The sequence below is a fragment of the Chiloscyllium punctatum genome, chromosome 24 (genome assembly GCF_047496795.1).
Source record: "Chiloscyllium punctatum isolate Juve2018m chromosome 24, sChiPun1.3, whole genome shotgun sequence".
NCBI classification, from domain to species: domain Eukaryota; kingdom Metazoa; phylum Chordata; class Chondrichthyes; order Orectolobiformes; family Hemiscylliidae; genus Chiloscyllium; species Chiloscyllium punctatum.
Window position 1 is genome coordinate 86,376,298 of NC_092762.1, and position 27,842 is coordinate 86,404,139.

The 27,842-nt window shown below is 45.7% G+C and overlaps 1 protein-coding gene across 2 annotated transcripts in view; it reads left to right on the plus strand.

Moving 5' to 3' along the window:
* Nucleotides 1–27,842, plus strand: part of ano8b (anoctamin 8b) — a 123,317-nt gene that overhangs the window by 52,792 nt on the left and 42,683 nt on the right. For both annotated transcript variants that reach the window (XM_072594405.1, XM_072594406.1), the window contains exons 2-9: nt 5,787–5,897; nt 18,527–18,659; nt 19,148–19,286; nt 20,441–20,537; nt 21,263–21,379; nt 22,182–22,309; nt 22,722–22,883; nt 25,393–25,545. In XM_072594405.1, the coding sequence (XP_072450506.1) occupies nt 5,787–5,897; nt 18,527–18,659; nt 19,148–19,286; nt 20,441–20,537; nt 21,263–21,379; nt 22,182–22,309; nt 22,722–22,883; nt 25,393–25,545 (1,040 nt within the window). The remainder of the gene's footprint in view (nt 1–5,786; nt 5,898–18,526; nt 18,660–19,147; nt 19,287–20,440; nt 20,538–21,262; nt 21,380–22,181; nt 22,310–22,721; nt 22,884–25,392; nt 25,546–27,842) is intronic.

The following is a 27,842-nucleotide window of genomic DNA, read 5'->3' on the forward strand; positions in this document are numbered from 1 at the left end:
TGCACAGATTGCTGTAAATTGCTCATAGTGTCAGATATATGCAGGCTAGATGGATTAGCCATGGGAAATGTAGGGTTACAGGGCTAAGGAACGGGTGTGGGTCTGGGTGGGATGCCTTTCAGAGGGATGGTGTGGACCTGATGGGCTGAATGGGATTTTATGACGTCCTTGAAACCTCCACCTCACCGTATCCCTATAATATACTTCAGCCCAGAACACGGAATCCATCCGAGATCTCTGCACTCCCCTATAACCCTGCACCATCCGAGATGTCTGCACTCGGGCTCATGCCCGAAACGTTGATTCTCCTGCTCCTTGGATGCTGCCTGACCTGCTGCGCTTTTCCAGCAACACATTTTCAGCTCTGATTTCCAGCATCTGCAGTCCTCACTTACTTACCTATAACCCTGCACCCATCTGAGATCTCTGAACTCCCACTGGACCCTGCACCCATCCAAGATCTCTGCACTCCCCTATAACCCTGCACCCATCTGAGATCTCTGCACTCCCACTGGACCCTGCACCCATCCGAGATCTCTGCACTCCCCCTATAACCCTGCACCCATCCGAGATCTCTGCACTCCCACTGGACCCTGCACCCATCCGAGATCTCTGCACTCCCCTATAACCCTGCACCCATCCGAGATCTCTGAACTCCCCTTAACCCTGCACCCATCCGAGATCTCTGCACTCCCACTGGACCCTGCACCCATCCGAGATCTCTGCACTCCCCCAGAACCCTGCACCCATCCGAGATCTCTGCACTCCCACTGGACCCTGCACCCATCTGAGATCTCTGCACTCCCCCCAGAACCCTGCACCCATCCAAGATCTCTGCACTTCCCCCACACCCCTGCACCCATCCGAGATCTCTGAACTCCCCCCGAACCCTGCACCCATCCGAAATCTCTGCACTACCCTATAACCCTGCACCCATCTGAGATCTCTGAATTCCCCTATAACCCTGCACCCATCCAAGATCTCTGCACTTCCCCCACACCCCTGCACCCATCCGAGATCTCTGAACTCCCCCCGAACCCTGCACCCATCTGAGATCTCTGAATTCCCCCAGAACCCTGCACCCATCCGAGATCTCTGCACTCCCCTATAACCCTGCACCATCCGAGATCTCTGAATTCCCCCAGAACCCTGCACCCATCCGAGATCTCTGCACTCCCCCAATTCTGGTAGATTTTCTTCACTCCTTTGGTGGCTTTGCTTTCAGTTGTCAGGGCCCTGCGCTCTGTAATGTCTTCCCTGCACCTTTATGCCACTCTTCCTCAGTTTCTTCATGTAAGCAACTACTCCAAACCTATCCCTCTGACCAGGTGTTTGTGGCTGCCTCTCTTCAGTTCTCTTAATGTGACTCAAATTTCGACTGGGATTTGCTCAAACAAAGGGCCTTGGCATGCTTTATCAACCTTGAAGGCACAATGTAGCTGCAAGTTGTTGTTTTGGAGAGTCCTGATCATTGATGTCTGATATGTGAGGAGTTGTCCCTTAGATATGGAACCCCCTAACTGGTGCCATTTCCCCAGCTGCCCATTGCTGGTACCTTGTGGTTATCTGCCAGCTATACCAGTGTGTGGTACTGGGTGAGGATTGTTTGAGGTGTCACCAATCCTCCTTTGACTTTGCTTTGCCTTGGGGCCTTACCCTGGGTGATTGGTGGTAGAGGGTACACCACCCTACAGAGGATCTACAGAGGATGTTCTTCTTGTTGAGAACAAGGAGGTTTATTACATGGTAGTGATAATTACAATTACATTGGGCCAGGTATAGTTACTGGGACCTTGAGGAGCTGCTTCCTCTGAAAGTGAGAATAGAACCTCCTTGCCTCCACCCACAGACAGTGTTGGTAACCAGTGGAATGGGTGGAGCCAATGTAACACTGACATTATCCCACAGCAATTGATAGAATATAGAACAGTACAGCACAGTACAGACCTTCAGCTCTCGATGTTGTGCCAGCTTTCTATCCTACTTTAAGATCAGATAAGCCTACATACCCCTCATTGTACTATCTTCCATGTGTCTATCCAAGAGTCGCTTAAATGTCCCTAATGCATCTGACTCTACTATCACTGCTGGTAGTGCATTCACTCTCTGTGTAAAGAATTGACCGCTGAAAACTTCCTCGAAACACCTTAATGTTATGGCCCCTTGTGAAAGACATTTTCGTCCTGGGAAACAAAGTCTTTGACTATCCACTCTATTTATGCCTCTTATTATCTTGTTCACTTTGATCAAGACACCTCTCATCCTTCTTTGTTTCAATGAGAAAACCTCTAGCTCTCTCAACCTTTCTTCATAAAACATGCCCTCCAGTCCAGGCAATATCCTGGTAAATCTCCCCTGCACCCTCTCTAAAGCTTCCATGCCTTTCCGATAATGCGGCAACCAGAACTGAACACAATATTCCAAGTGTGGTTTAACCAGGCTCCATAGAGCTGCAGTATAACCTTGCGGCTCTTAAACTCAGTCACCTTGCTAATGAAAGCTAACACACAATAAGCCTTCTTAACAACCCTATCAACTTGGGTGGTAACTTTGAGGGATCTATGGACATGGATCCCAAGATCCCTCTGTTCCTCCATACTGCCATGAATCCTGCCTTTAACTCTGAAATCTGCATTCAAATTCAACCTTCCAAAGTGAATCACTTTGCACTTTTCCAGGTTGAACTCCATCTGCCATTTCTCAGACCAGTTCTGCATCCTGTCAATGTCCCGTTGCAATCTAGAACAGCCCTCGACACTATCCACAAATCCACCAACCTTTGTGTCATCGGCAATCTTACCATCTCACCCATCCATTTCTTCATCCAAGTCAGTTAAAAAAAATCACAAAAGACAGAGATCCCAGAACCAATCCCTGCGGATCACCAGGCTGAATACTTTCCATCTACCACCACCCTCTGTCTTCTCTGGGCCAGCCAATTCTGTATCCAGTCAGCCAGGTTTCCCTGTATCCCATGCCTCCTTACTTTCTGAATGAGCCTATCATGGAGAACCTTATCAAATGCCTCGCTAAAATCCATGTATACCACCTTCACTGCTCTACCTTCATCAATGTGTTTTGTCACATCTGCAAAGAATTCAGGAAGGTTTGTGAGGCATGACCTGCCCCTCACAAAGCCACGCTGACTATCTCTAATCAAACTATGGTTTTCCAAGTATTCATAAATCCTCTCTCTCAGAATCTTCAGCAATAATTTGCCCACCATATACGTAAGATTGACTGGTCTGTAATTCCCAGGATTATCCGTATTCCTTTTCTTGAACAAGGGAATAACATTTGCCACCCTCCAATCATTTTGCTCTACTCCAGTGGACAGTGAGGATGCAAAGATCATCGTCGAAGATGAAGCAATCTCTTCCTTCACTTCCTGCAGTAACCTTGAGTATATTACCAACTGGCCCAGGGCACTTATTAATCCTTATGTTTTTCAAAATTTTCAGCAAATCCGTCTTCCTATCATCAACCTGTTCTAGTATATCAGTCTGTTTCATGCTGTCCTCAGAAATGTCAAGGTCCCTCTTAGTAGTGAACACTGAAGCTAAGTATTCATTAAGGACCTCCCCTACCCCCTCCGACTCCAAGCACCAGTTCCCTCCACTATCCCTAATCAGCCCTACCCTCACTCTGGCCATCCTCTTCTTCCTCACATAAGTGTAGAATGCCTTCAGGTTTTCCTTAATCCTACCTGCTAAAGCATCTTCATGCCCCCTTCCAGCTCACCTAAGTCCAGTTCCTTCCCGGCTACCATGTAACCCTCTAGAGCCCTGTCTGATCCTTGCTTCCGCAACCTTAAGTAAGCTTCCTTCTTCCTCTTGACTCTATGTTCCACATTCCTTGTCATCCAAGGTTCCTTCACCCTACCATCCCTTCCTTGCCTCAGTGGGACAAACCTATCCAGCACTATCACCAAGTGCTGCCTAAACAGCCTCCATATTTCTATTGTGCATTTTCCAGAGAACATCTGATCCCAATTTAGGTGCCCAAATTTCTGCCTAATAGCATTGTAATTCCCCCTCCCCCAATTAAATACTTTTCCATACCATCTGCTCCTATCCCTCTCCACAACTACAGTAAAGGTCAGGGAGTTGAGGGCGGAGCAGTGACTCAGTGGTTAACACTGCTGCTTCACAGCACCAGGGACCTGGGTTTGATTCCAGCCTTGGGTGACTGTGTGGAGTTTGCACATTCTTCCCGTGTCTGTGTGGGTTTCCTCCGGGTGATCCAGTTTCCTCCCACAGTCCAAAGATATGCAGGTTAGGTGAATTGACCATGCTAAATTGCCTGTAGTGTTCAGGGATGTGTAGGTTAGGTGCATTAGTCATGGGAAATGTAGAGTAATAGGGTAGGGAATGGATCTGGGTGAGTTACTCTTCGGAGGTTCGGTGTGGAGTTGTTGAGCCAAATGGCCTGTTTCCACATAGTAGGGCTTCTATGATTTCCATGCGTTGTGATCACTATCACTGAAATGCTGTCCTACTGAGAGATTTGTCACCTGGCATGATTTGTTGCCAATATCCAATATGGCCTCCCCTCTAGTCAGCCTTTCTACATATTGAGTCAGGAATTAACCAGGACACACCTGACAAAAACTGCTCCATCCAAACTATTTGAACTAAGGAGGTTCCAATCAATATTAGGGAAGTTGAAGTCACCCATGACAAAACCCTGTTATTTCTGCACATTTATCTAATCTAATCTAATTTCCAAAATCTGCTTCCCAATCTGCTCCTTGGTGTCTCTATTGCTATTGGGGGGCCTATAGAAAACTCCCAATAAAGTGACTGCTCCTTTCCTGTTTCTGACTTCAGCCCCTACTGAGTCTGCAGACAAACCCTCCTCGACAACCTCCCTTTCTGCAGCTGTGATGCTATCCCTGATTAGCAATGCTGCTCCTCCACCTCTTTTACCTTTCCCCCATTCCCTGATTGTCTCAACTAGAACGCACAATGGAGGAGGTCATTAGGGATTATGAGACTTTCATTGGTCATTGTCTGTTGGGCGAAGAGTTGAAGATTGCCGCTGTCTATGTATCTCAGTCTGTCTGCAGCTGGTTAAAATTTCTGTTAACTTTTGTTGCTGGTCAGCTGCCCGGAGCTGTCGATGTGCAATTAGAGCCCTGGATCTCCTGGCTTGACACGCCAGTGACTACTTGTTGTTCCTCAGCGACAGGTCGTGTTTCCATTGCTGAGCTTATGTTCCATTCCAGGGCCTGAAAAACACAGAGTAAAAGCTGCTTCTGTCTGACAAAGAGCCCAGCCTATGTCAGGGACTTGCTGGTGAAATGGAAACTGAGCACACTGTACACAGCAAGCAGATCCGTCTTTGGGTGAACGGCGCTGTGTATACGGAGCATGTGGGATGCAAGGTAGCACTGTGCTGGTACATTTACGTAGGGGTGAGGTTGGTCTGGAGAGAGATTTCACTGAGGGATGCGAGATTGTCCTGAAAGGTAGAGGCTGCCTAGGGCAGTGAGGCTGCGCTGGAGGATGTGGCTGCACTGGGGCAGTGAGGCTGCACTGGAGGATGTGGCTGCACTGGGGCAGTGAGGCTGCACTGGAGAGTGAGGCTGTACTGGAGAGTGAAGCTGCACTGGAGTGTGAGGCCACACTAGAGGATGTGGCTGCACTGGAGGGTAAGGCTGCACTGGAGTATGAGAACATTCTCAACATGCTCATTACCTGTTTGCATGCAAGCCCAATGTTACTGCATCTTCTGTCTCTTTCTCGTGTGTCCTGTCTGCTCACTCTGTTTCTCTGTCTTCAAAGATAAACTGTTCGGCAAAAGCTTCCTGCAGGCGGGACGCTACATCATGTCCCATAAATCCTGGATGAAGTCAGTTCCAACAGAGAATTGCGATGTACTGATGACTTTCCCAGGTAAGAGTAACATCCTAAATAAGAGTCACTGGCTCAGTGTTACAATTTCTGGGCCTCATGGTTGTAGGTTTGGGGATGGAATGTCGGGGGTGGGGGGGAGGCTAGGGAAAGCTCATGAGGAATTGGAGTAGGACTGAATCCCAAAACATTCTGACCAACAGAGGAACTCTCCCAGGGATGGGAGGGGAGTGGGAATAGTGATCACAAAGAAAGGGACACACGGGAGGTGATGAAAGCCCTGGAGGATTTTGAATTTTGCCAGCCTTTTACTGCTGGGGGAGTAGCCCCCCCATCCAACCCTCACCCCAACCTATATACAGGTCTCCACCTCAGCAATGGCTGCCGCCCTGTGACAACCATGAGGTGGAGGTTCTGTCATCGGACTGAGGTGAACCGAGTTAAAAATCACACAACACCAGGTTATTAGTCCAACAGGTTTATTTGGAAGCACTAGCTTTTCAGATAACCTGATGATGAAGCAGCGCTCCGAAAACTAGTGCTTCCAAATAAACCTGTTGGACTATAACCTGGTATTGTGCGATTTTTAATTTTGCCCCTGTGGTAAATGAGGGGCTACAGGAGGTAGAGGTTTCACACCCCCAGCAAAGGGCTATGAGTCAGAAAGTCCACATCTGTGACCCAAACAAGACACTCACATTTCTGCCGCAGTTTGAAGGCCTCTTGGCTTTGATAAATCCACCCCCCCTGAGGAGAGCTGCTCTCTAACCTGCCCGAGCAGCCCCTACAGCTCCCCTCCAGCCTGCCCGGGTACTAAATCTGAACCTGGAGTGTTGAGATCCCAGCCTCCGTAAGACTGCGAGCACGGAAGACACCAATTAAAACAGCTGCTTTCAGGAAGAATGCACCCAGGGAGCACTCTGCCAGGAAATGCACAAAATTGGATAGCAAATTGGCTGAGTGACAAGAGCATTGTTAATGGATGGTTTTGGACTGGGAGAAGGCTTGGGGTGGAGAACTCTAGCAGTCAGTGTTGGGATCTGGATTTTTCTGAGATATATATTTTTTCATTCACTTGTGGGATGTGGATGTCACTGGCTGGTCCCAGCATTTACTGCCTATCTCTAGTTGTCCATTGAGAAAGTGGGAGTGAGCTACCTTCCAGAACTGGTGCAGTCCATGTGCTGTGGGTAGACCCACAATGCCCTTAGGGAGGGAATTTTACCCCCTGGTACTGACTTCCACCTTGGGTTATTGGACACAATTTCAAAATTTGCAGGTGGCACAAAACCTGGAAGCATATAAACCATGAGGTGCACAGCATAAAACTTCAAAAGGACAGAGATGTTAGTGAAATCGGCAAATAGGGTCAGATGTGGAGAAATGTGAGGTACTACATTTTGATACAGAGAACATGGAGAAATATGAAGACATTTTTCCTCATATCACGTCTGCCTTTTTTATCAATGACTTTAAAACATAACCTTCTCCTCCTTTCCCAAGTGAGAATTATTTCTATTCACTCTGTCCTGGCCTCTCACAACCTTCCTATCAAATGAAGGGGACATTTCTGAAGGGGATATAGGAGCAGAGGGTCCTGGGTGTGTGTGTGTGTGTGTGTGTGTCATTAAAGGTGGAAGGTCAGGTGGAGACAGTGCACAGTGTCCTAGAGTTTGGCGGTTTGGTAATGTAGAACTTGAGTAGTTTTTTGAAAAAAAAGACACATGTTAAAGATTTTTGTCTTGCACCTGTGAGGACAATTCACGATAAGTATCGATTATAAAGGGCAAGAACATTTATATTACACAAGAACAGGGTGTTGATTTGGTTGGCAAGTGAGCTCTGATTGGTCAAGGCTGTGCCCAGAGAAATAATGGATGCCAACACTCTCTGGTATAACATGGAACTTTATTCCCCGTTTCATTGACATTTTTGTGAATGTCCTGATGAATGTAAATCAAAACGCTTTGACAAAAGTACTGGGTTTTTTTCCAGCAATATTCCAGATTTTATTAATAGGGCCAGCGGTTTGAAGAATAAACACGTTATGGTGAATGAATATAAGACATTAATTTGACCTGAACCTAAATATTACATTCCGTTCTGGGCCATAGAGGGGAGGAAAGATGTGAAGGCTTTGGAGAGCGTTTGGAAAAGATTCATGAGAACGGCTCCAGAGATAAGGAATAAGTCCTGAAGGCTGGGACTGTTCTCCTTGGGGCGAGATCTGAGTAATGTATTCCAGATTATGAGAGGGGGAAGCAGAGTAAATAGAAAATACTCTCATGGATAGGTCAAGAAGGAGAAGGCACAGTTTTGAAGTAATTATTAAAAGGAGCAAAAATGATGTGGGGAAGAATTGTTTTCACACAGTGAGTGGTTGGGATCTGGAATGCATTGCCTGACTGTGCAGTGGAGACAAGTTCAAGCGAAGCTTTCAAATGGGAATTGGACAGTTATTTGAAAAGGAAGAATGTGCAGGGTCACACGGAGAAGGCAGGAGAATGACACTGAGTGAGATGCTCACTGAGTGAGAGAGCTGGCACAGACTTGATGGCCCGAATAGCCTCCTGTCTGTAATGATTCTGGATTGTGAGAACACCACTGCGATCCCAACATCAGGAAATCTCAGCAATGCATCGGAAAATCTGGTGGGTGCTGAGATTGGAAGTTTGGGTGAGCAGGGAAATTTGGTCTCCCTTCTAATCTTTTCTCTGTAGATCTTGGCATGTTGTTGTTCAACTCTTGAACTCTAGTGCTCAAAACAAAAAAAAACAGCTTTCCATTGGCTTTTTGACTAGTTTTTGTACATTTCTATGATATTGTAGTGACCTATGACCCTGGACCATCCTCAACTCTCTTTGGCCCACTGCCATTTCCAGCTTGTCACTATTTTGAATGTTCCTCTCTTTTACCCATTCTAAATCCAAAGTGAATGACCTCACATTTGCTGTTATTGAAATTCGTTTGCTAAAGTTTGACGCATTCACAATCTATCATTACTTTTTGTAAAAGATGCATTGGACATAGGATACAAGTAGGCCATTTGGCCCCTTTAAGCTGGCTCTATCCTTCATGCTCTATCCTTTGGTGCAGGTTCGAAGGGCAGAATGGCCTACTCCTGCATCTATTGTCTATTATCATTTTTTTTTATTATTCACATGGGGTGTGAACATCACTGGCTGGGCGATCATTTTTATTGCCGTCCCTAACTGCCCTGGAGACAGTGGTGGTGAGCTGCCTCCTTGAACAATTGTGGTCTCAACCCCACTCTCTTCTCTGCATCTGTAACATTTGCCTCCCTCATCTCGAAAAATCGATCTAATTCTACCTGAATAAATTTAAAGACCTAATCACCAGTATTTTCTGGAAAAAGAATCCCATATTCTAATAGTTCTCTGAGAGAAAAAAAAATATTCTCCTCACCTCAGTCTTAAAAAGGGAAACTCCTCTTACTTGGAAACTCTATTTCCAAGTTCCCCACGAGGTGAAACATCCTCCTGGTATTCACCTAAATCAGTCCTCTTCCACCTCCTTTCAGCAAGATCACCTCTCATTCTTCGGAATTGCAACAGGTACAGGCCGAAAATGTTCAACCTTCTTACATGAGTCCTTTACCCCAGGAGTGGGTTAGGTGATCCTTCTCTGAATTGCTTTGAAAGAAATTACATCTGTTTTCAAACAAGGAGCTCAAATCTGGACACAGATTGCAGGCAGAAGATCTGGACACTGGCCTCACCATGTGATCAGAACAGATAGGAGCAGCAGGAGGCAATTCAGCCCATCCAGTCTGCTCCACCATTCACCGAGATCATGGCTGATCTCATAACCCTCAACTCCACTTTATTCCCATAACCCTTGATTCCCTTCCTGATTAAATGTTAACACTTCTGATGTCATCCATTAGTATCGTCGGTAAACTTGGATTCTCGATTCCAACACGTAAGTTGTTAAAAAATGTGATAATTAGTTGAGACCCCAACACTGACCATTATGGGATGCCACGTGCTGCCAATTCGAGTACCTGCCCTGATCTCTCAACTCTCTGTCCCCTGACACTCACTCAATGAAACAACCAGGAGAATAATAAGAAGATTGTGTGATTCCCACAATAGTTCCCTGGAATTACAATATGACAGGGGAGGTTTTTTGGCCCCCTGGTGCTGGTGCCAATACTGTCTCCTAAACTGAATTTCATCTTCTCTTAATCACACAGTAAACTTTAGATTGAGAGCGGCTCACTGGCAAGCATGGAATCAGGTTACTAGAACATGGACATTGGCAGCATCACATCCTTTGTAGTTGCCAAGCAACAAACTGCTACTATTGTAGGAGCTAAAGTGTATGGGAATGTCAATTAACATATGAGCAGTTAACAGTCTGTCTCAGAGAGAGGTAGTGAAGAGGGTCCAATTTATGAACTGCTTATAAATCAGGAGAAACATTTCCCTGGACCATCTCCAATGGAGCTCATTGCTTCTGATCACTAGAGCAGGCAGAAGGCAATAAGCTCCTCCTCCTTCAAGCTGTTCCACCCAATTAGCTGATGTCTCTGTGTCTCCTTTCCAGTTACCACATTTATTCAATCACAGCTTCTTTGTAATTCATTCATAGATGTGGGTGTCGCCAGTTAGGCCAAAGTTTATTGCTGTTTCCCTAGTTATCCTCGGGCAGGTGAAAGGGTGAGCTGTCCTCTTCAACCACATGATGGAGATAGTCCCACAATTCTGTTAGGGAGGGAGTTCCAATTTGGCCCAGTGACACTGAAGGAACGGTGATTTGTTTTCGGGATGGTGAGTGGTTTGGAGGGGAACTTGCATGGGGTGGTGTTCCAATGTATCTGCTGCCTTTATCCTTCTAGATGGAAGTGGTCATGGGTTTAGAAGGTGCTAACTGAGTATCTTTGGTGAATTCCTGCAGCACATCTTATAGATAGTACATATTGCTGCTACTGAGCGTTGGTGGTGGAGGGAGTGGATATTTGTGGTAGTAGTGTTAATCAAGCAGGGTGCTTTGTACTGGATTGTGTCAAGCTTCTTGAGTGTTTGTTGGAGCTGCACCCATCCAGACAAGAGGGGAGTATTCCATCACACTCCTGACTTGTGCCTTGTTGATGGTGGACAGGATTTGGGGAGTCAGGTCAAGGTACACTTAATGCTGGATTCCTAGCCTCTGACCTGCTCTTGTAGCCATTGTATTCATATGGCTATTCCAGTTTGAGTTTCTGGTCAGTGGTAACCCCCAGGATATTGATAATGGGGCATTCGGTAATAGACACGTCATTGAAATTCAAGGGACAATAGTTAGATTGTCTGTTATTGGAGCTGGTCATTACCTGGCACTGTGTAGCACAAATAATACTTGCTATTGTCAGTCCACACCTAGATATTATCCAGGTCTTGCTGCATTTGTACACGGATTGCTTCGGTATCTGAGGAGTTGCAAATGGTGTTGAACATTGCGTAATCATTGGTGAACATCCCCACATCCAACCTTGTGATGGAGGGAAGGTCATGGATGTAGCAGCTGAAGATGGTTGAGTCCAGGACACTACCCTGAGGAACTCCTGCAGAGATGTCCTGGAGCTGAGGAGACTGATCTCCAAAGACCACGACCATCTTCCACAAGCCAATAGTTAACACCATTGCCTAATAAACTAATTTGTCTCATGACATTTTAAAATGGTCCTCAACCTCAACAGCATTATTTTTATTCTTCCATGTGATTGTAGGCATTGCTGACAAGGTTAGCATTTGTTCCTCATTCCTAAATGCCCTGAGAAGGTGCAGATGACAAACTGGAGTTTGTGGTATTGGTACTCCCACTATGCTTTTTCTTTTTGATTCGACATAATTTCTCACTACTTCTGTTGATCAAGATTGTCTAATTACAGAGTACAGCTTGTGCCCCTGAGCTTTATGTAGAGGCTTTGCATTCTACCATTTTTTTGAACGTCTGTCACTGCTGATCAGAACAATTCTATACAGACTATTCTGATGAACTCCTGTCTCATCCCTCCAAAACCCACCAAACTTAAATTGAATCCAGCTTTCTGACTCCCCTTTCGGGTTCACCATCCATCTTGATACTGTGTAGTAGCCCCCTGAAATAGGCAGCCTCATCTATTGCTCAGTCTTTTGAGATACCTTGCACTTCCATGAGTTAGACTGGGCATGTTTCCAGACAAACATTAATGGCCTTCGGCACATTCATGAGATTGATCAATACCTAATGATAAATGATCTAATTAAAGGTAGTCATAGAGATGTTCAGCACAAAAAACCGACCCAAAGTCCAACTCATCCATGCTGACCGGATATCCTAAATTAATGTAGTCCCATATACTTGCATTTGGCTCATATCTCTCTCAACCCTTCCTATTCATGTATCCATCTAAATGCGTTTAAAATATTGTCATTGGAACCAGACTCCACCACTTCCTCTGGCAGCTCATTCCCCCAATATATGCACTATGCTCAGTGTGAGAAAGTTGCCTCTTGGATCCCTTTTAAATCTTTCTCCTCTCACCTTCAACCTATGCCCTCTAGCCTGGATTCCCCTACCCTGGGAAAAAGACCTTGTCTATTCCTATCCATACCCCTCATGATTTTATAAACCTCTGTAAGTCCCCCCTCAGCCTCCAATGCTCCAGGGAAAGTAGCCCTAGCCTATTCAGCCTCTCCCTGTAGCTCAAACCCTCCAACCCTGCAACGTGCTTGTAAATCTTTTCTGAACCCTTTTAAGTTTAACAACATCTTTCCTATAGCAAGGAGTCTAGAATTGAATGCAGTATTGCAAAAACGGCCTAACCAATGTCCTGTACAGCTGCAACATGACATCCCAACTTGTAGATGCAATAAACTGATCATTGACAGCAAGTGTACTAAATGCCTTCTTCACCACCCTATCTACCTGCGACTCCACTTTCACGGAGCTATGAACCTGCATGCCAAGGTAATGGTGACCAATGCGTAATGTGGTCTATCAGTTTCACTGCCAGTGTAATGCTCAGTATTTTACACATACATCTCAAAAGATTAGCAGATCACATCAAACAACATGCCTTTTCAGCTGACTGGAACAAGCAAGGTACTGATTGTACCCAACCACCCCGAGCTTGCAAAGTGCAAAACACAGCATTCAACGTTACATATGATTGAACAGCATTTGCTAAGCAATCCAGAATGCACTAATAATTGTGCTGACAACTAGTTTAAGATTGTCAGTCAGGCTCACAGTGTGATATATACTTGCATGTAGTGGAAGCTGCATATATTAATAAACAGGTCCTTATTCTTTGTCAACAGAAAGAACATGAACACACATACTATGTCTGTTTCAACTTAATATGGGCAACAGCCATTCTCTGGATCATTCCTCATGACAATGTCTTGATTGATTAGAGTCAATCTGCCTGTTTTATATTTAAGCAAAACTTTACACTTAACTGTCAGTCATCATCTAACTGGTGCATCTTCCAAGGAACATGTTTATCAATCAGAGTTCACTTCTAACCAATCAGCCCTGTCCTGTCACAGAGTATAAATGTTGATTGCTCTTTACATTGGTACTGGATAATGTTGTAGAACAGAGGGACGTAGGGGTGCAGGTACACAATACTAGAACAGAGAGCCAAAGGGGTGCAGGTACATAATACGAGAACAGACAGAAGTAGGGGTGCAGGTACATAATACTAGATTCTGGATTAGTGGTGCTGGAAGAGCACAGCAGTTCAGGCAGCATCCAAGGAGCTTCGAAATCGACGTTTCTGGACTAGAGCAGAGGGATGTCGGGGTGCAGGTACATAATACTAGAGCAGAGAGACATAGTGGTGCAGGTACATATTATTACAGCAGAGTGATGTAGGGGTACAGGTACATAATGCTAGAGCAGACGGACATAGTGATGCAGGTTCATAATACTAGAACAGAGAGACGTAGGGGTGCAGGTATATAATACTGGAGCAGAGGGAAGTAGGGGTGCAGGCATGTAATACTAGAGCAGAAGGACATGAGGTGCAGGTACATAATACTAGAGCAGAGGGACGTAGGGGTGCGGGTACATAATACTAGAGCAGAGGGACGTAGGGGTGCAGGTACATAATGTTAGAGCAGAGGGACGTAGGGTGCAGGTACATAATACTAGAGCAGAGGGACATAGGGTGCAGGTACATAATACTTAAAAGTTGCATTACATGTAGTCAGGGTGGTTAAAACGCATTTGGTATACTTGCCTTCATTGCTCAGTTCTTTGTGTATCGGAGTTAGGACGTTATGTTGAAGTTGTACAGGACATTGGTGAGGCCTCTTCTGGAATACTGTGTCCAGTTCTGGTTGCCCTGTTACAGGCAGGATATAGGCACGGTGGCACAATGGTTAGCACTGCTGCCTCACAGCACCAGAGACCCGGGTTTAATTCCTACCTCAGGCGACTGACTGTGTGGAGTTTGCACATTCTCCCCGTGCCTGTGTGGGTTTCCTCCGGGTGCTCCGGTTTCCTCCCACAGTCCAAAGATGTGCAGGTCAGGTGAATTGGCCATGCTAAATTGCCCGTAGTGTTAGGTAAGGGGTAAATGTAGGGGTATGGGTGGGTTGCGCTTCGGCGGGGCGGTGTGGACTTGTTGGGCCAAAGGGCCTGTTTCCACACTGTAATCTTATCTAATCTAAACTAAAGAGGGTTCAGAAGAGACTTAGCAGGATGTTACCAGGTATAGAAGATTTCAGTTATAAAGAAAGACTGGATAGGTTTGGACTTTTATTTCTGGGAGCGTAGGATGTTAAGAGGCGACCTGACAGATGTTTATAAAATAATGAGAGGTATCGATAGAGTTAATGGTAGCTCCACTAACTTTCCCTAAGTTCCACAGTCTCACTATTCTCAGTGTAGAGAGGTTTCTCCTGTATTTCTAATAGAATTTGTTAGCAACTGACTGTTTCCCATTGATTGCCCTACTTCTGGTCTCCCCAACAAGTGTAAACATTACTTTGTCCATCCAATCGCATGTTTCCATCGTTTTGAAGGCCTCCATTAGGCCATCCCAGGCCCCTGCTTTATTTAAGCTGAATTGTTTTTGTACCTTGTCCAGTGGCTGTGCATCTTTATTCCAAATCTGGACCAATACAAGAGGAGGCCGCATCCTGGATTAATGCCCACTCCCCAGTGAAATACAGGCTAGTTATCCACAAGTATCAGAATGGGCAAGATACTGTATTAGAAGCAGATTGAGCAGCAAAGCCTGAATGTAAGAACAAGATTAGGCCACTCAGCCCCTCTATTCCACCATTCAATGAGAGGCCCTTGGCCTTTTTCCCTTAATATGTTTCCTTAACAAAAAATGTTCTCTCTTGGATTAAAATTAACAACTGAAGGGTGGCCGAATAGAGAAAAGATGAAATAAAATTATGAGAAGGTTTAAGGAGACAGTCGTAGAGAAGATGTTTCCACTTGTTGGGAAGACAAACCTTGGGACTACAAATATCAGACAATCACAAATAAATCCTGTCTGAAATTCAGAGAAATGTCTTTATCCAGAGACTGATGAGACAGTGGAACTTGGTGTGGTGGATAGTTTTTATCTATTTAAAGGAAAGCTGGATAAACACGCAAGGGAGAAAGGAATAAAAGGATAGAATGATACAGTGAGGTGGGTTAAGTGGGGAGGGTGTTCTTATGGGGTGTTAGGATCAGCAAAGGTGATTAGGCTGAAAGTTTTGTCATATTTTTATAAATTTCATGTATTTCTGAGGGAGTGATTACAGTTTAAACTCGAAAGCTAGTTTCCAGATAGACACGCACTGTTGCATGTACTCACTCACAGAATCACAGACACACACGCAGACACAGACATACAACCATATATACACCGGCACATCAACACTTTCTCTCACATTTAGAGATTGGGAGTAGGGGTGGGGAGTGCTGTATGCCTTCAGTGACCTCATTGCTGAGATAAGTCTCAGAATGTCACTGGGCAGCTGACATGTGAGTTGCAAGATTGTAGGAGATTAGATTTCCGCTGCCTCTCGTCCTCATCTGTCCTGTTAAAACTGGTGTCAGAGTTCAGCTTGTCCCTCCCCTGACTGTTTCTCCCATTCATGCTCATCACCCGATGACCTGAAGACTGAAATCTGATTCTCCATAGAGCCAGGATTCAGCCTCCCCTCTGTATACCAGGCCAGATCCAGGGTTCAGTGCCCCCGCTGTATACCAGGTCAGAGTGAGTTGGGAGCTGAGGGGCTGAGGAACGGGACAGTGACTAATTGATCCATCCACTGGAGCAGTAACAAATTTCATTTTTATATATGGGAAAGCAGCTACTGGGGTGAGGGACAGGCACATCACAAGAACAGGTCACATTCAAAAAGCATATGCACATCTGCTGCAAATAAAAACTGAAGGAACTGCAGAATCTGTAAATCAGAAATCAAAACAGAAAGCGCTAGAAAGTCTCAGTGGGTCTGACAGCAGCTATGGAGAGAAATCAGAATTAATGCTTTGGGTCAAATGACTCTTCCTTTATGTAGCGCCCTCCATGATCTCATTACATCCCTTAGGATTTCACAGCCACTGTTGTAATGTTGCAAATTTGACAGCCATGTTATGCACAGCAAGATCCCAAAAAAAAACAACAGTAAGACAGTGCCAAATAATCTGCTTTTTTGCAAGATTAACAGGGGTGATAAGTCTTGGCCCTGAACATTGGGAGAATGCCCGAGCTTTGGTTTAACTACAGAATCATTTCAATACACCCTGAAATAGCTGGGAACACCACCACCTGCAAGCTCCCTTCCATTCTTTATGGATGAGTTTGCAGAGTACTTGGTTTTACACACAGAGTCTTATGTTTTCTTAGTCGGGGGATTGAGTTCTGGAGCCATGATGTCATGCTGCAACTGTACAATCCACTAGTGCGGCCTCACTTGGAATATTGTGTACAGTTCTGGTCGCCCCATTACAGGAAAGATGTGGAAGCATTGGAAAAGGGGCAGAGGAGATTTACCAGGATGTTGCCTGGTCTGGAGTGAAGGTCTTATGAGGAAAGGCTGAGGGACTTGGTCTGTAACCATTGAAGAGAAGAAGGCTAAGAGGGGATTTAATAGAGACATACAAGATGATCAGAGGATTAGATAGGGTGGACAGTGAGAGTCTTTTTCCTAGGATGATGATGTCAGATTGTTTGAGGGGGCATAGCTGCAAATTGAGGGGTGATAGATTTAAGACAGATGTCGGAGGCAGGCTCTTTACTCAAAGAGGGGTAAGGCCATGGTAAGGGCCTGCCAGCCAACATAGTTAACTCAGCCACATTAGGGGCATTTAAACAGTCCTTGGATAAGCACATGATGATGTTGGGATAGTGTAGGGGGACCGCTTTTGAAATATTGTGAGCAAGTTTGAGTCCCATATCTAAGGAAGGATGTGCTGGTGTTGAGGGGGTCCAGAGGAGGTTTACAAGAATGATCGCAGGGATAAAGAGTGGTTGAGGACTCCGTGTCTATACTCAATGGAGTTTAGAAGGATGAGGGGGCTCTTGCTAAGAGGCCTGGATAGAGTGAATGTGGAGAAGTTGTTTCCATGAGTAGGAGAGACTTGGACCCGAGGGCACAGCCTCAGAGAGAAGGGGTAACTCTTTCGAACTGAGATGAGGAGGAATTTCTTTAGCCAGAGGATGGGGAATCTGTGGAACTATTGCCGTAAAAGGCTGTGGAGACCAAGTCACTGTCTTTAAGTCAGATAGATAGGTTCTTGATTAGTAAGGGGATCTATATTTACAGGGAGAAGGTGGGAAAATGGTGTCATACAGCATCGTAACAAACCCTTCAGCCCAACATGTCCATGCCAACCAGGTTTCCTAAACTGAATGAGTCCCATTTGCCTATGTTTGGCCCATATTCCTGTAAACCTTCCCAATTCACGTACCTGTCCAAATGTCTTCAAAGGTTGGAACTGTACTCGCCTCTACCATTCCCTCTGGTAGCTCGTTCAGTATTCACACCACCCTCTGCATGAAAGAAAGAAACATATCAGCCATGACTGCCTAGCAGAGCAGACCTGACGGGCTGAATGGCCTCATTCTGCTCCTAGGCTTTATGGTCTTATGGTCCAAGCTACTTACTGTCCTGATTTGGAAAAATCAGTTCCTTCAGTGTCGCTGGGTCAAAATCCAGAAACTCCCTCTCACCTCCCACCCCACCCCCCACCTCAGCATATTGTGAATGTACTGTAGTGGTTAAAGAATGTGGGTCACCACCCCCTTCTCTGGGGGCAATTAGGGACTACTCCGTGACACCTACATCCCACAAATGAACAAACAAAGAGGGCACCTGGCATGTCAATTTAATGTCTCACCTCACTTTCGACAGTACTGCACTCCCTCAGTACAAATCTTGGGCCAATGCTGGGACTCCCTTGCTAACAGCACTGTCCTGTTGTGCATAAGGACTGCAGTGGTGTAAGGAGGCAGCTCACCATCAGCACCTCCACGGTAATTAGAGAGGGGCAATAAACCCTAGTCCTGAAGAGGAGTTGCATGTTAACTCTGTTTTTCTCTCCACAGATGCTGTGTTGTGTGGTATTGTAATAATTAGCTGGTCTTGCCTATGATGCCAGTGTTCTGAGGCTGAATAAGAAATAGGCCTCGTATTAATGGGGTATTTATTTCATGTTTCCCACAGATACCACCGATGACCACACATTGCTCTGGTTACTGAACCACATCCGACTTGGGATCCCTGAGCTGATCATTCAGATTCGGCATCATAAACACACCAACGTTTATGCATTCTTCATGACAGCAACATATCAGAAGTATGTGGGAGCCAGGCTGTACGGGGATTTGTTTCGGGTGAGATGGGGCCTATATTGGTTCAGGAGTGCCGGGGAGATCCTCCTTTTCTCTTTATGCATTCACAGGATCAGGGCATCACTGGCCAGGCCAGCATTTATTAGCCATCCCTAATTGCTCAGAGGGAGTTGAGAGTCAACCACATTGCTGTGGGTCTAGAGTCACATGTAGGCCAGACCAGGTAAGGATGGCAGTTTCCTTCCCTAAAGGAAAATTAGTGAACCAAATGTTTTTTTTTCCTGACATCTGCCGTAGCAGGATTCAAACCAGGGTCCCCAGAATATTCGCTGAGCTTCTGGGTTAACAGTCGAGCAGTAATGCCTCACCACTTCTGGCTGGAGTGAGTCTGGGATGGGGCGATGATTTAAGGGCAGTGCATGTACACTGTCGGCCTTACTGCAGTTAGATGTTTGACTGTCTGTTTTCTCTCTCTCTCGATTTCTCTGTGCAGTTTACTTCGAGGGGCTGAGGAAACAGGATTGAGGAAGCCAGTGAAGGAGGAGTTTGGGGGAGGATCGAGGGCTTTTTCCTGTGATGAGGATTACATCTATGAAAACATTGAGAATGAAATCTATTTCTTCACTTCTCAGGTGAGTCTGGAGGGATTTTCACTGACAGTCCTATTGTTTGAGGGGATTTCAGCACAGAGCCTGGCTCCTGGTGCAGGGCTAAGGGTGCCCTGCATTTTCTGAGGTGCTCTCCCACAGCTGAGATGTTAATACACCGCACCCCCTCCACCCAACAACATCCCTCACTTTCCCTCTCTGGCGGATGTAAAAGATCTCATAACCACTCTTTTGAAGACGTCCCCAGTATCCTAACCAATATTCATCCGTCAGTCAGCTTCACTGAAACATGTTATCTGGTCAGTCATGACATTGATGTTTGTGGGATCTTACTGTGTACAACTTTCCTTAACCACACGGCAATTTCAATTCAAAAATCCTTTTTTCTCTGCCTCTGATCTATTCCTTTCCAAAACTGTATCATTATGTCTCTCACACATTAGCCCATCTCTGATTTACGAACCAGTCCTTACCTATAAAATGTGACTTGAATGGACCCTTTCCCTTTGTTCCTTCTTCATGTTTTATGCCCCCATGAATTACTGAGCACAGGTACATATCCCAGACAGTGAGGATAGAGCAACACAGAGATAGCCACTATCACTTCTTCTGCAGCCTTTCCTGCGAGAGCGAAACAGGCAGCAAGACAGAAGACAGAACGAAATATTGGGACAGGCAGAGTGTGTGAGAGAGAGACTGAGCAAGACAGAAGAGAGACACAGGGTGAAAGACAGACAGAACAGCAGAGAGTGAGGGAGAGAGAGAGAGACTGGCAGACAAAGAGAGACAGAGAAAAACAGACAGACAGAAAGTGACAGGGAGAGAGAGACAGTTGTACAACAAACAGAAATTACAATTTAGTTTTGAAATTATTGTGTTACAATCAATAATGACTCAGGGGTTTGCTAATAGAGTACAGTCACATAGAAAAGGAAAACTCAATTAACCAATGAGGGAGAAAGGATTCGAGGGAGATGTTGAGAGAGTGCAATGAAGAGGGTTGGGAAGAGGATGGTGTGCAGGATAAGCACCAGTAGGGTACCGTTGGGCCAAATGGCCTGATTCTTGCTGTAAATGTCACTGTAATTGGATGTGGATATGCTGAATTCTCTTATGCCTTGATGGGGAGGGTTTGGTTTGAATCAAAATGAAATGATGATCTGTGTCTTCCTCCTCAGGAGCGGCAGAGTATTATCAGATACTGGCTTGAGAACCTGCGAGCAAAGCAGGGGGAAAGTCTCCACAACATCCACTTCCTGGAGGGACAGCCAATCAGTAAGTGACGTAACACTCAGGTGGGGTCGTAGAAGTTCTATTTGCAAGTGGCACATGACCAATTGCTGCCATTGAGCCTGGAGCTCATCACCCTTACAACACCCTCCAGACCAACTCTGAGTGTTCTTTATGACCCAGTGGGGGCTGGGGGTTAGGGTGGTCTCCCTGTAGTCTGTCAATCTGGGATCTTCTCTACCTGTAAATCCTGGCTCATAGGTTCCTTGTAAATATTGGTCTCTGTGCCAATAGTGATAGCACTGTCAATGGAAGGGTACTCCATTCAGCCCCTTGAGCCTGCCCCCCCCATTCACTTATGATCATTGCTGATCTGGTTTGAAACTCCACTATACTCTCCTGTCCACACCACCCACTCAGCACCCCCATCAACCCCCTCCCCACCCCACCCCAAACCCAAATCAAAACTCTGTCTAATTCCACCTTGAATCTATTCAAAGAGCCAGCCTTAGCTCTCTGGGGAAGAGAATTCCAAATCACAGAGTTATGGTGCAAATGGAGGCCATTCATTCCATCATGACTGTCCCAGCTCTCTGAGTGAGTGTTGTGAGCCATTCTCCTGCTGTTGTATCTCTCTAAATCATCATCCAATACTGTCCGATATGCCACAATCGAACTGATCTGCACGAGAATGTTGGAGGATGGGAGAAAGAGGAATAGGAATTCCTGTTGAGCTAGACAGATACTGACCCAGCCTGTGTACTGTCTAGTTGCAGAGCTCCTGACTCGGGGAATTATTCAGCAAGTCTTGCCAATCCACGAGCAGCGCATCCTTAACCGACTGGTGAAATCGTGGGTTCAGGCCGTGTGTGAGTCACAGCCAGTAGGTGTGTACCTGGACTGCCATTCACTAAAACATTGTACGTTGTAAGTGAAAGATTATCCGACATTTCAGAAACATGACAGAATGTTAAGGTGGGCAATTCACAAACTGATCGCTAAATCTTGATTTATTTAATTTTTCCAGTTTTGTCAAACTTGGTGCATTCTGTGACATGGGGCCTCCTGCACCGTGGGGCCTCCTGCACCGTGGGGCTACCTGCACAATGGAGGCCTTCTCCACCATGGGACCTCCTGTGCGGTGGAGCTCCCTGCACTGTGAGACCTCCTGCATGGTGGGGCCTTCTCCACCATGGGACCTCCTGTGCGGTGGAGCTCCCTGCACTGTGAGACCTCCTGCATGGTGGGGCCTTCTCCACCATGGGACCTCCTGTGCGGTGGAGCTCCCTGCACTGTGAGACCTCCTGCATGGTGGGGCCTTCTCCACCATGGGACCTCCTGTGCGGTGGAGCTCCCTGCACTGTGAGACCTCCTGCATGGTGGGGCCTTCTCCACCATGGGACCTCCTGTGCGGTGGAGCTCCCTGCACTGTGAGACCTCCTGCATGGTGGGCCTTCTCCACCATGGGACCTCCTGTGCGGTGGAGCTCCCTGCACTGTGTGACCTCCTGCATGGTGGGGCCTTCTCCACCATGGGACCTCCTGTGCGGTGGAGCTCCCTGCACTGTGAGACCTCCTGCATGGTGGGGCCTTCTCCACAATGGATCTCTGCTGCCCACTAAGGCCTTCACTTTACCAGTTTCTCTACTCGATAAGCTGATGGGTCTGTCTTCTCTCTTTTCTGTTGCAGATGAGATCTGTGAATATTTTGGTGTTAAAATCGCAATGTATTTCTCCTGGCTCGGATACTACACGTGGTGCATGATATACCCAGCTGTCCTTGGCTTTGGACTCTGGACATTTACGGAGTCAGACCAGGTAAAGTTTACAGTGGACGCTTTGACAAATCTACAGAGAGGCCTGAAATCACTCCTCAATCTCCATTGTTATAAGTATATGATGCCAAAATATTCTCCTTTGTACCTGTATCTTTGACCCTGTCCTTTGGATGTGAGACTGAACCAAGACCTCACCTGCCCTGTTTAGATGATGCTAAAGATTCTGGGGCACTATTTCAAAGGAGGATTGGAATGTTCTCCTCAATATTTAACCTTCAGCCATTGGTTAACAACGTCACGTTGCTTTCTGTGAGTTTATGCTGTGTGCCACGTTTCCTGCATTCCGACAGGTGACTGCACTGCAAAAGCCCTTCATCAGCAATAAGGCCCTCTAGGATGTCCTGAGGTCATGAAAGGTGCTATATAAATGCAAGTCTTTCTTTCCTTAACAGACCAGCCGTGATGTGATCTGTGTGGCTTTTGCCCTGTTTAATGTTGTGTGGACCACCTTGTTTCTGGAAGGTTGGAAGCGCCAGAGTGCGGAGCTCGCCTACAGATGGGGAACACTCGACCGGCCAGCAGAGCTTATTGAGGAGCCCAGGACCCAGTTCAGGGTGAGAATGACTCCCATATTGCGAATATCTTTACGCACATGGTTTACACACAGTAACATCCATAATGTAATCTGAACAGGAAATCACGCTTCTTACTGACAGAGAATGTAAAGGTTTAGTAACAGGCCATTAAATCCATACAGGCCCTGAGCAATGTGGGCTATGGAGAGAAATTCAGGAAAATAGGGTGAGCTGACAAACAAGACCCTTTTTGACTTCAAGACCAAACAGTCACGTTTTCCAACTAAGTGTGAAACATCGAGATCAGATCCTTGTTATTCCACATTCACACATCAGTGGGACTGTCATGTTAAACTGTTCAAGGGGAGCGCTGGGGCTGGAGTCGGAGCGCTGGGGCTGGAGTCGGAGCGCTGGGGCTGGAGTCGGAGCGCTGGGGCTGGAGTCGGAGCGCTGGGGCTGGAGTCGGAGCGCTGGGGCTGGAGTCGGAATGCTGGGATGCAAAAGGGGTTACAAGAGTCAAAGTGCATGTCCTAACTACCCCCAGAGTGTCCTGATAGGAGGGGACTGTATGTGATTCCTGTTGTGGTTCGGGTGCCAATGGCACTACTGTGCCTCCTTGGTGGATGGGACACCTGGGTTGAGGGTAACGTCCCCTCAGAAATAGGATGGAGTGCAGGTTTGTGGGCATACCCTGCAGACTCTGAGCCTGCTGGACCTGGTTCTCCATGGCAGCTGCCAACCTGTGCGTGGGAGGCAGCCAGATGATCATATGCCTGAAGCAGCAGGTGCCCCACTGCATTGCTGCAGGCCCGCACCCTGTGACACAGTTTGCCCACTGCCCTCAAACCCTGCTGCCCCTGTCCCTGCTAGTGCATGGTAAGGGCATTGCTGATTGTCAAACACCAAAGGCTTCTCTGCCTGGGTCAGAGCAGGTGCTTGGTCTCTTGGAGAGCTCCAAGTGCCAGCGGACTGGGTCACATCTCCCTTGGCCAGCTGCAGGGATAGGCCAGTGAAGTGCCACCAACCACGCTCCCGACTCTGATCCAGCTAATGTAACCACCTGAGGGGTCAGTACCTGAGCTGGTGGATGGTGCAGGAAACAACCTTTCTAGTCTCTGTGCTCTGTCTGAGGTGGAGGTGGAGGAGGAGAGGTCATGCTAAACCGCCCCCTTGACTACAGAGATCACGAGCTTCCCACTCACTTCTGCAGGAAACAAAAGAGGGAAAGTATCATGACTGACGGATAAAAGTTGTGGGATAAGAATAAGACGCCCAGAGCAAACATGGCCCTGGTGACAAGGGTTCTGAGATATCCTGGCAGTGGAAAATACTCCCAGCTCTAGTGAGTGAGAGAATCAGACTAGCATTAAATGAGAAGGTGCCTGGGTGTGGTATATAATTAATGAGGGGAGTTTGGGATGAATGTTTCAGAAAATTCTTTCAATCCAGTAGAAAGAACCTATCATTTGTCAAAGAAACTGACTTTTAATCAATTTCTGTTGAGATTCAGCCCAAATATTCATCTCTTTTCCCCAGCAATATTCTTTACAGATACTCAATCTCAGTAAAGCATAACTCCTATTTAACTTTCCCATTTCTGATTTAATTGAATCTTTCCAGTTCTGATTGTCTCTGGATTTTGTTTTCCGTTCCGACAGTCGGGAAACTTTTGTAAACTTTCACAACTTGGAGATTTCATTAAACTCCCACAGCATGAGGATTTCTCACAAACCAGCAAGCTGCCCTTCTGCTGGGATGAAATCTGATACTTCCCTGAACTGAAACATAATTTTTTTTCTCCACCTATTAGTTGACTATTTGTTTCTGTTTAAATCCCAGCGTTGCAAACGCTTCATTAATTAACAACCCAGGTATCTAATGAAGTCATTTAACTTAAATCACTTGCTTTCTTGGGAATGATGTCCTTGGTTTACTGTTCCAAATGACCTTCTAATCTCTTTAGTGAAAAAGTTATCTTCAGAAAACTAAAATGAAAAATCTATTTTATTGCTATTTTAAAACCCAAATTCCTGACTTATATGATAAACCCGTATCTCACGATTTTCTGTTTGATATTTTAATGATTTGATTTGATTTATTACTGTCACGTGTACCAAAGTAAAATGAAAAGTGTTGTCTAATGCACTTTACAGGCAAATTGGACAATACAAATACACCAAGGTAACAGGACAGAGTGCAGGATACAATGTTACCGCCACAGAGAAGATACAGAAAGAGAGATCAGCATTAACATCAAAAAGGTCCATGCAAAGCCTGATAACAGCGCGTATACGTATATACAAATGGCTATATCTTCTGCCTGACAGTAGAGGATGGAAGAGAGTGTGACTGGTGTGGGAGGGTCTTTGATTATGTAGGTTGCTTCCAATGCGTTGGGAAGTATAGATGAAGTCAATGGATGGAGGGCTGGATTGCGTGATGGACCAGGCTGTGTTCACAACTCTCTGCTGTTTCTCACAGTCTTGGGTAGAGCAGTTGCCATTTTAATACTTTCCATCTCTCTCTCTCTGTCCCCCATCCCTGGCAGGGTGTCAAGCGTGTCAGTCCAGTTACAGGTTGCGAGGACTTCTATTATCCACCTTGGAAACGGAGGTTGTTCCAGTACTTTGTCAGTCTTCCCGTCTGTCTCTTCTGTCTCTGCGTGGTCTTCTTCACCATGTTAATCTGTTTTGAACTGCAGGTTAGTACCAGCCTCCTGTCTCACAGATGACCCATTTGTGAAACCTTGTACAACGTGATTAAAGGATGGTTGTAATTCTTCTTGTGAGGATACAGCAGCTGTTTTGTAAACATGAAATGGGAAGCCTTGTGTGCCATAATTTGAGTCCAGATTCCCAAGGATGTTCCACAATTTAAGAGAAAAATATTCATTCGAGATCTAGCTCTACAAATATCAAACACATTGACTTAGAGAATTGTAGCCCAACTACATTTCATTGCAAGTCTAATGCAAGCAAAGAACATTAACCGATAAAATCAGTTCTCTTTTACTGCTATCAAAAAATAATCCCAGTTGGTCCAAACCCTTTCCCAATTACTCCTGCTGTACATAATCCCAAATAGCCCAACTCCCTTCCCATTCTCACCCTCTGTACATTATTACAATGGACCCAAGCCCCTTCCCATTCTCTCCCTCTGTACATTATTACAATGGGCCCAAGCCCCTTCCCATTCTCTCCCTCTGTACATTATTACAATGGGCCCAAGCCCCTTCCCATTCTCTCCCTCTGTACGTTATTACAATGCACCCAAGCCCCTTCCCATTCTCTCCCTCTGTACGTTATTACAATGGACCCAAGCCCCTTCCCATTCTCTCCCTCTGTACGTTATTACAATGGACCCAAGCCCCTTCCCATTCTCTCCCTCTGTACGTTATTACAATGGACCCAAGCCCCTTCCCATTCTCTCCCTCTGTACGTTATTACAATGGACCCACGCCCCTTCCCATTCTTTTCTGATGTGCAATCCCAATGGTCAATAAGTTGCCAAACCCAGTTAATTATAATTCATACAAGGTGATAGTTCATGGAATAAAATATTTTCTTTATGTTCCATTATGTTGCATTGATGAACTTTGAACTCACATAGTCAAGGTACAGGTCAGAGGAATGCTTAATAGAATGAGAGAGTTATTGGGATCAGGCACAAACCAGTCTCATGGGCTTCCCACTGTAGGGATGTTACAGAGCTCCAATCTGCAACAGAGTCTCATCAGCCAGTGGTACCCAGTGTATGCAGCGTAATGCTGTGGTCTATTCCAGTATCCTCTGTATTTTGTCTGTGTCAGCTTTGTCCAACAGCTCTCTGAGAATTGTGATTTATTAACAAATTAAACATTGTCACATATAATCTAAACTTACGGTCTGGGGCAGCAGTGGGGTTTGGAGGGGGGGGGGGGTGGTGCTGCATTGCCAATAGTGGTCTTTCAGATGAGACATAAAATAATTTGTTTATTAGTATCATATAATTTTAAAATGATTACAGTGCAGAGGGAGTCCATTCAGCCTGTCAGGGTGAAACCAGCTCTGTGCGAGAGAAATGAATCTGGTCCCACTCCCCTATCCTTTCTCCATAACCCTGGTAAAATGGTCTGCAGGCACATAGCCAATTCTCTTTTGAAAGGCACAACTGAACCTGTGTCCGACTCTCTTAGCCAGTGTCCTTCTAACCATCCACTGCATAAAAATTGTCTCTCCTTAATGCTTTTGGTTCTTTTACCAACACAGTCAGAACAGCCAAGGAGACCCACTGTTTGATATACTCAGGTACTGGTGTAATGCCAGATTTATCAGCTGTACGTCCAGTGATGGGTAGTTTGTATCAAACAGCATGTCCCTTCATGTTTGGAACATGCAGACTACTGACCATATTAAACGTATTGTCCAATGTTAAATGTGATTCCATAACTGGACAACACTTGCTAAACAAGCCCAATGATGCTGAGACTCACAACAATATCCAGTTTAAGTTTATCAGTCGAGCTTGCAATGCAGATCACTACCTCTTGCTAGAGGCTGTCGTGTGTCCATTCCCAGGGTCCTGTCCATTTGTTCAATATGTCCTTCATCTAAACCAAATGTTTGGACTAACCATTCCCTTGTACAATTTACAAGGCAATGCCTTGGCCCATCAGAGTGAACTTCCCTGATTTGAAGTTAAATAAACACTTGAGGGTTAAATGTTCCCTGGTGCATTCCCCATGGCAACACCTCAACCAATCAATTGCTAACCAATCAGCACCCTTTTCTTATGCACTATAAATTGTTGCTCCCATTGAAGTTTGATATTCTTGCAATTCAGTCCTGATGAGTGCAAAACAGAAAACTTTGATAACATGTCCCTTTTCTTCAACAAAAAACTAATCAAAAAAAGCAGTGGTCTTAATATGGCCCCTGGGGATAACCTTTTTCTATCCTGCAAAATACCCATTTATAACTCCCTGTTTCCTGTCACTTAACTAGGATTATAAATTAAAGA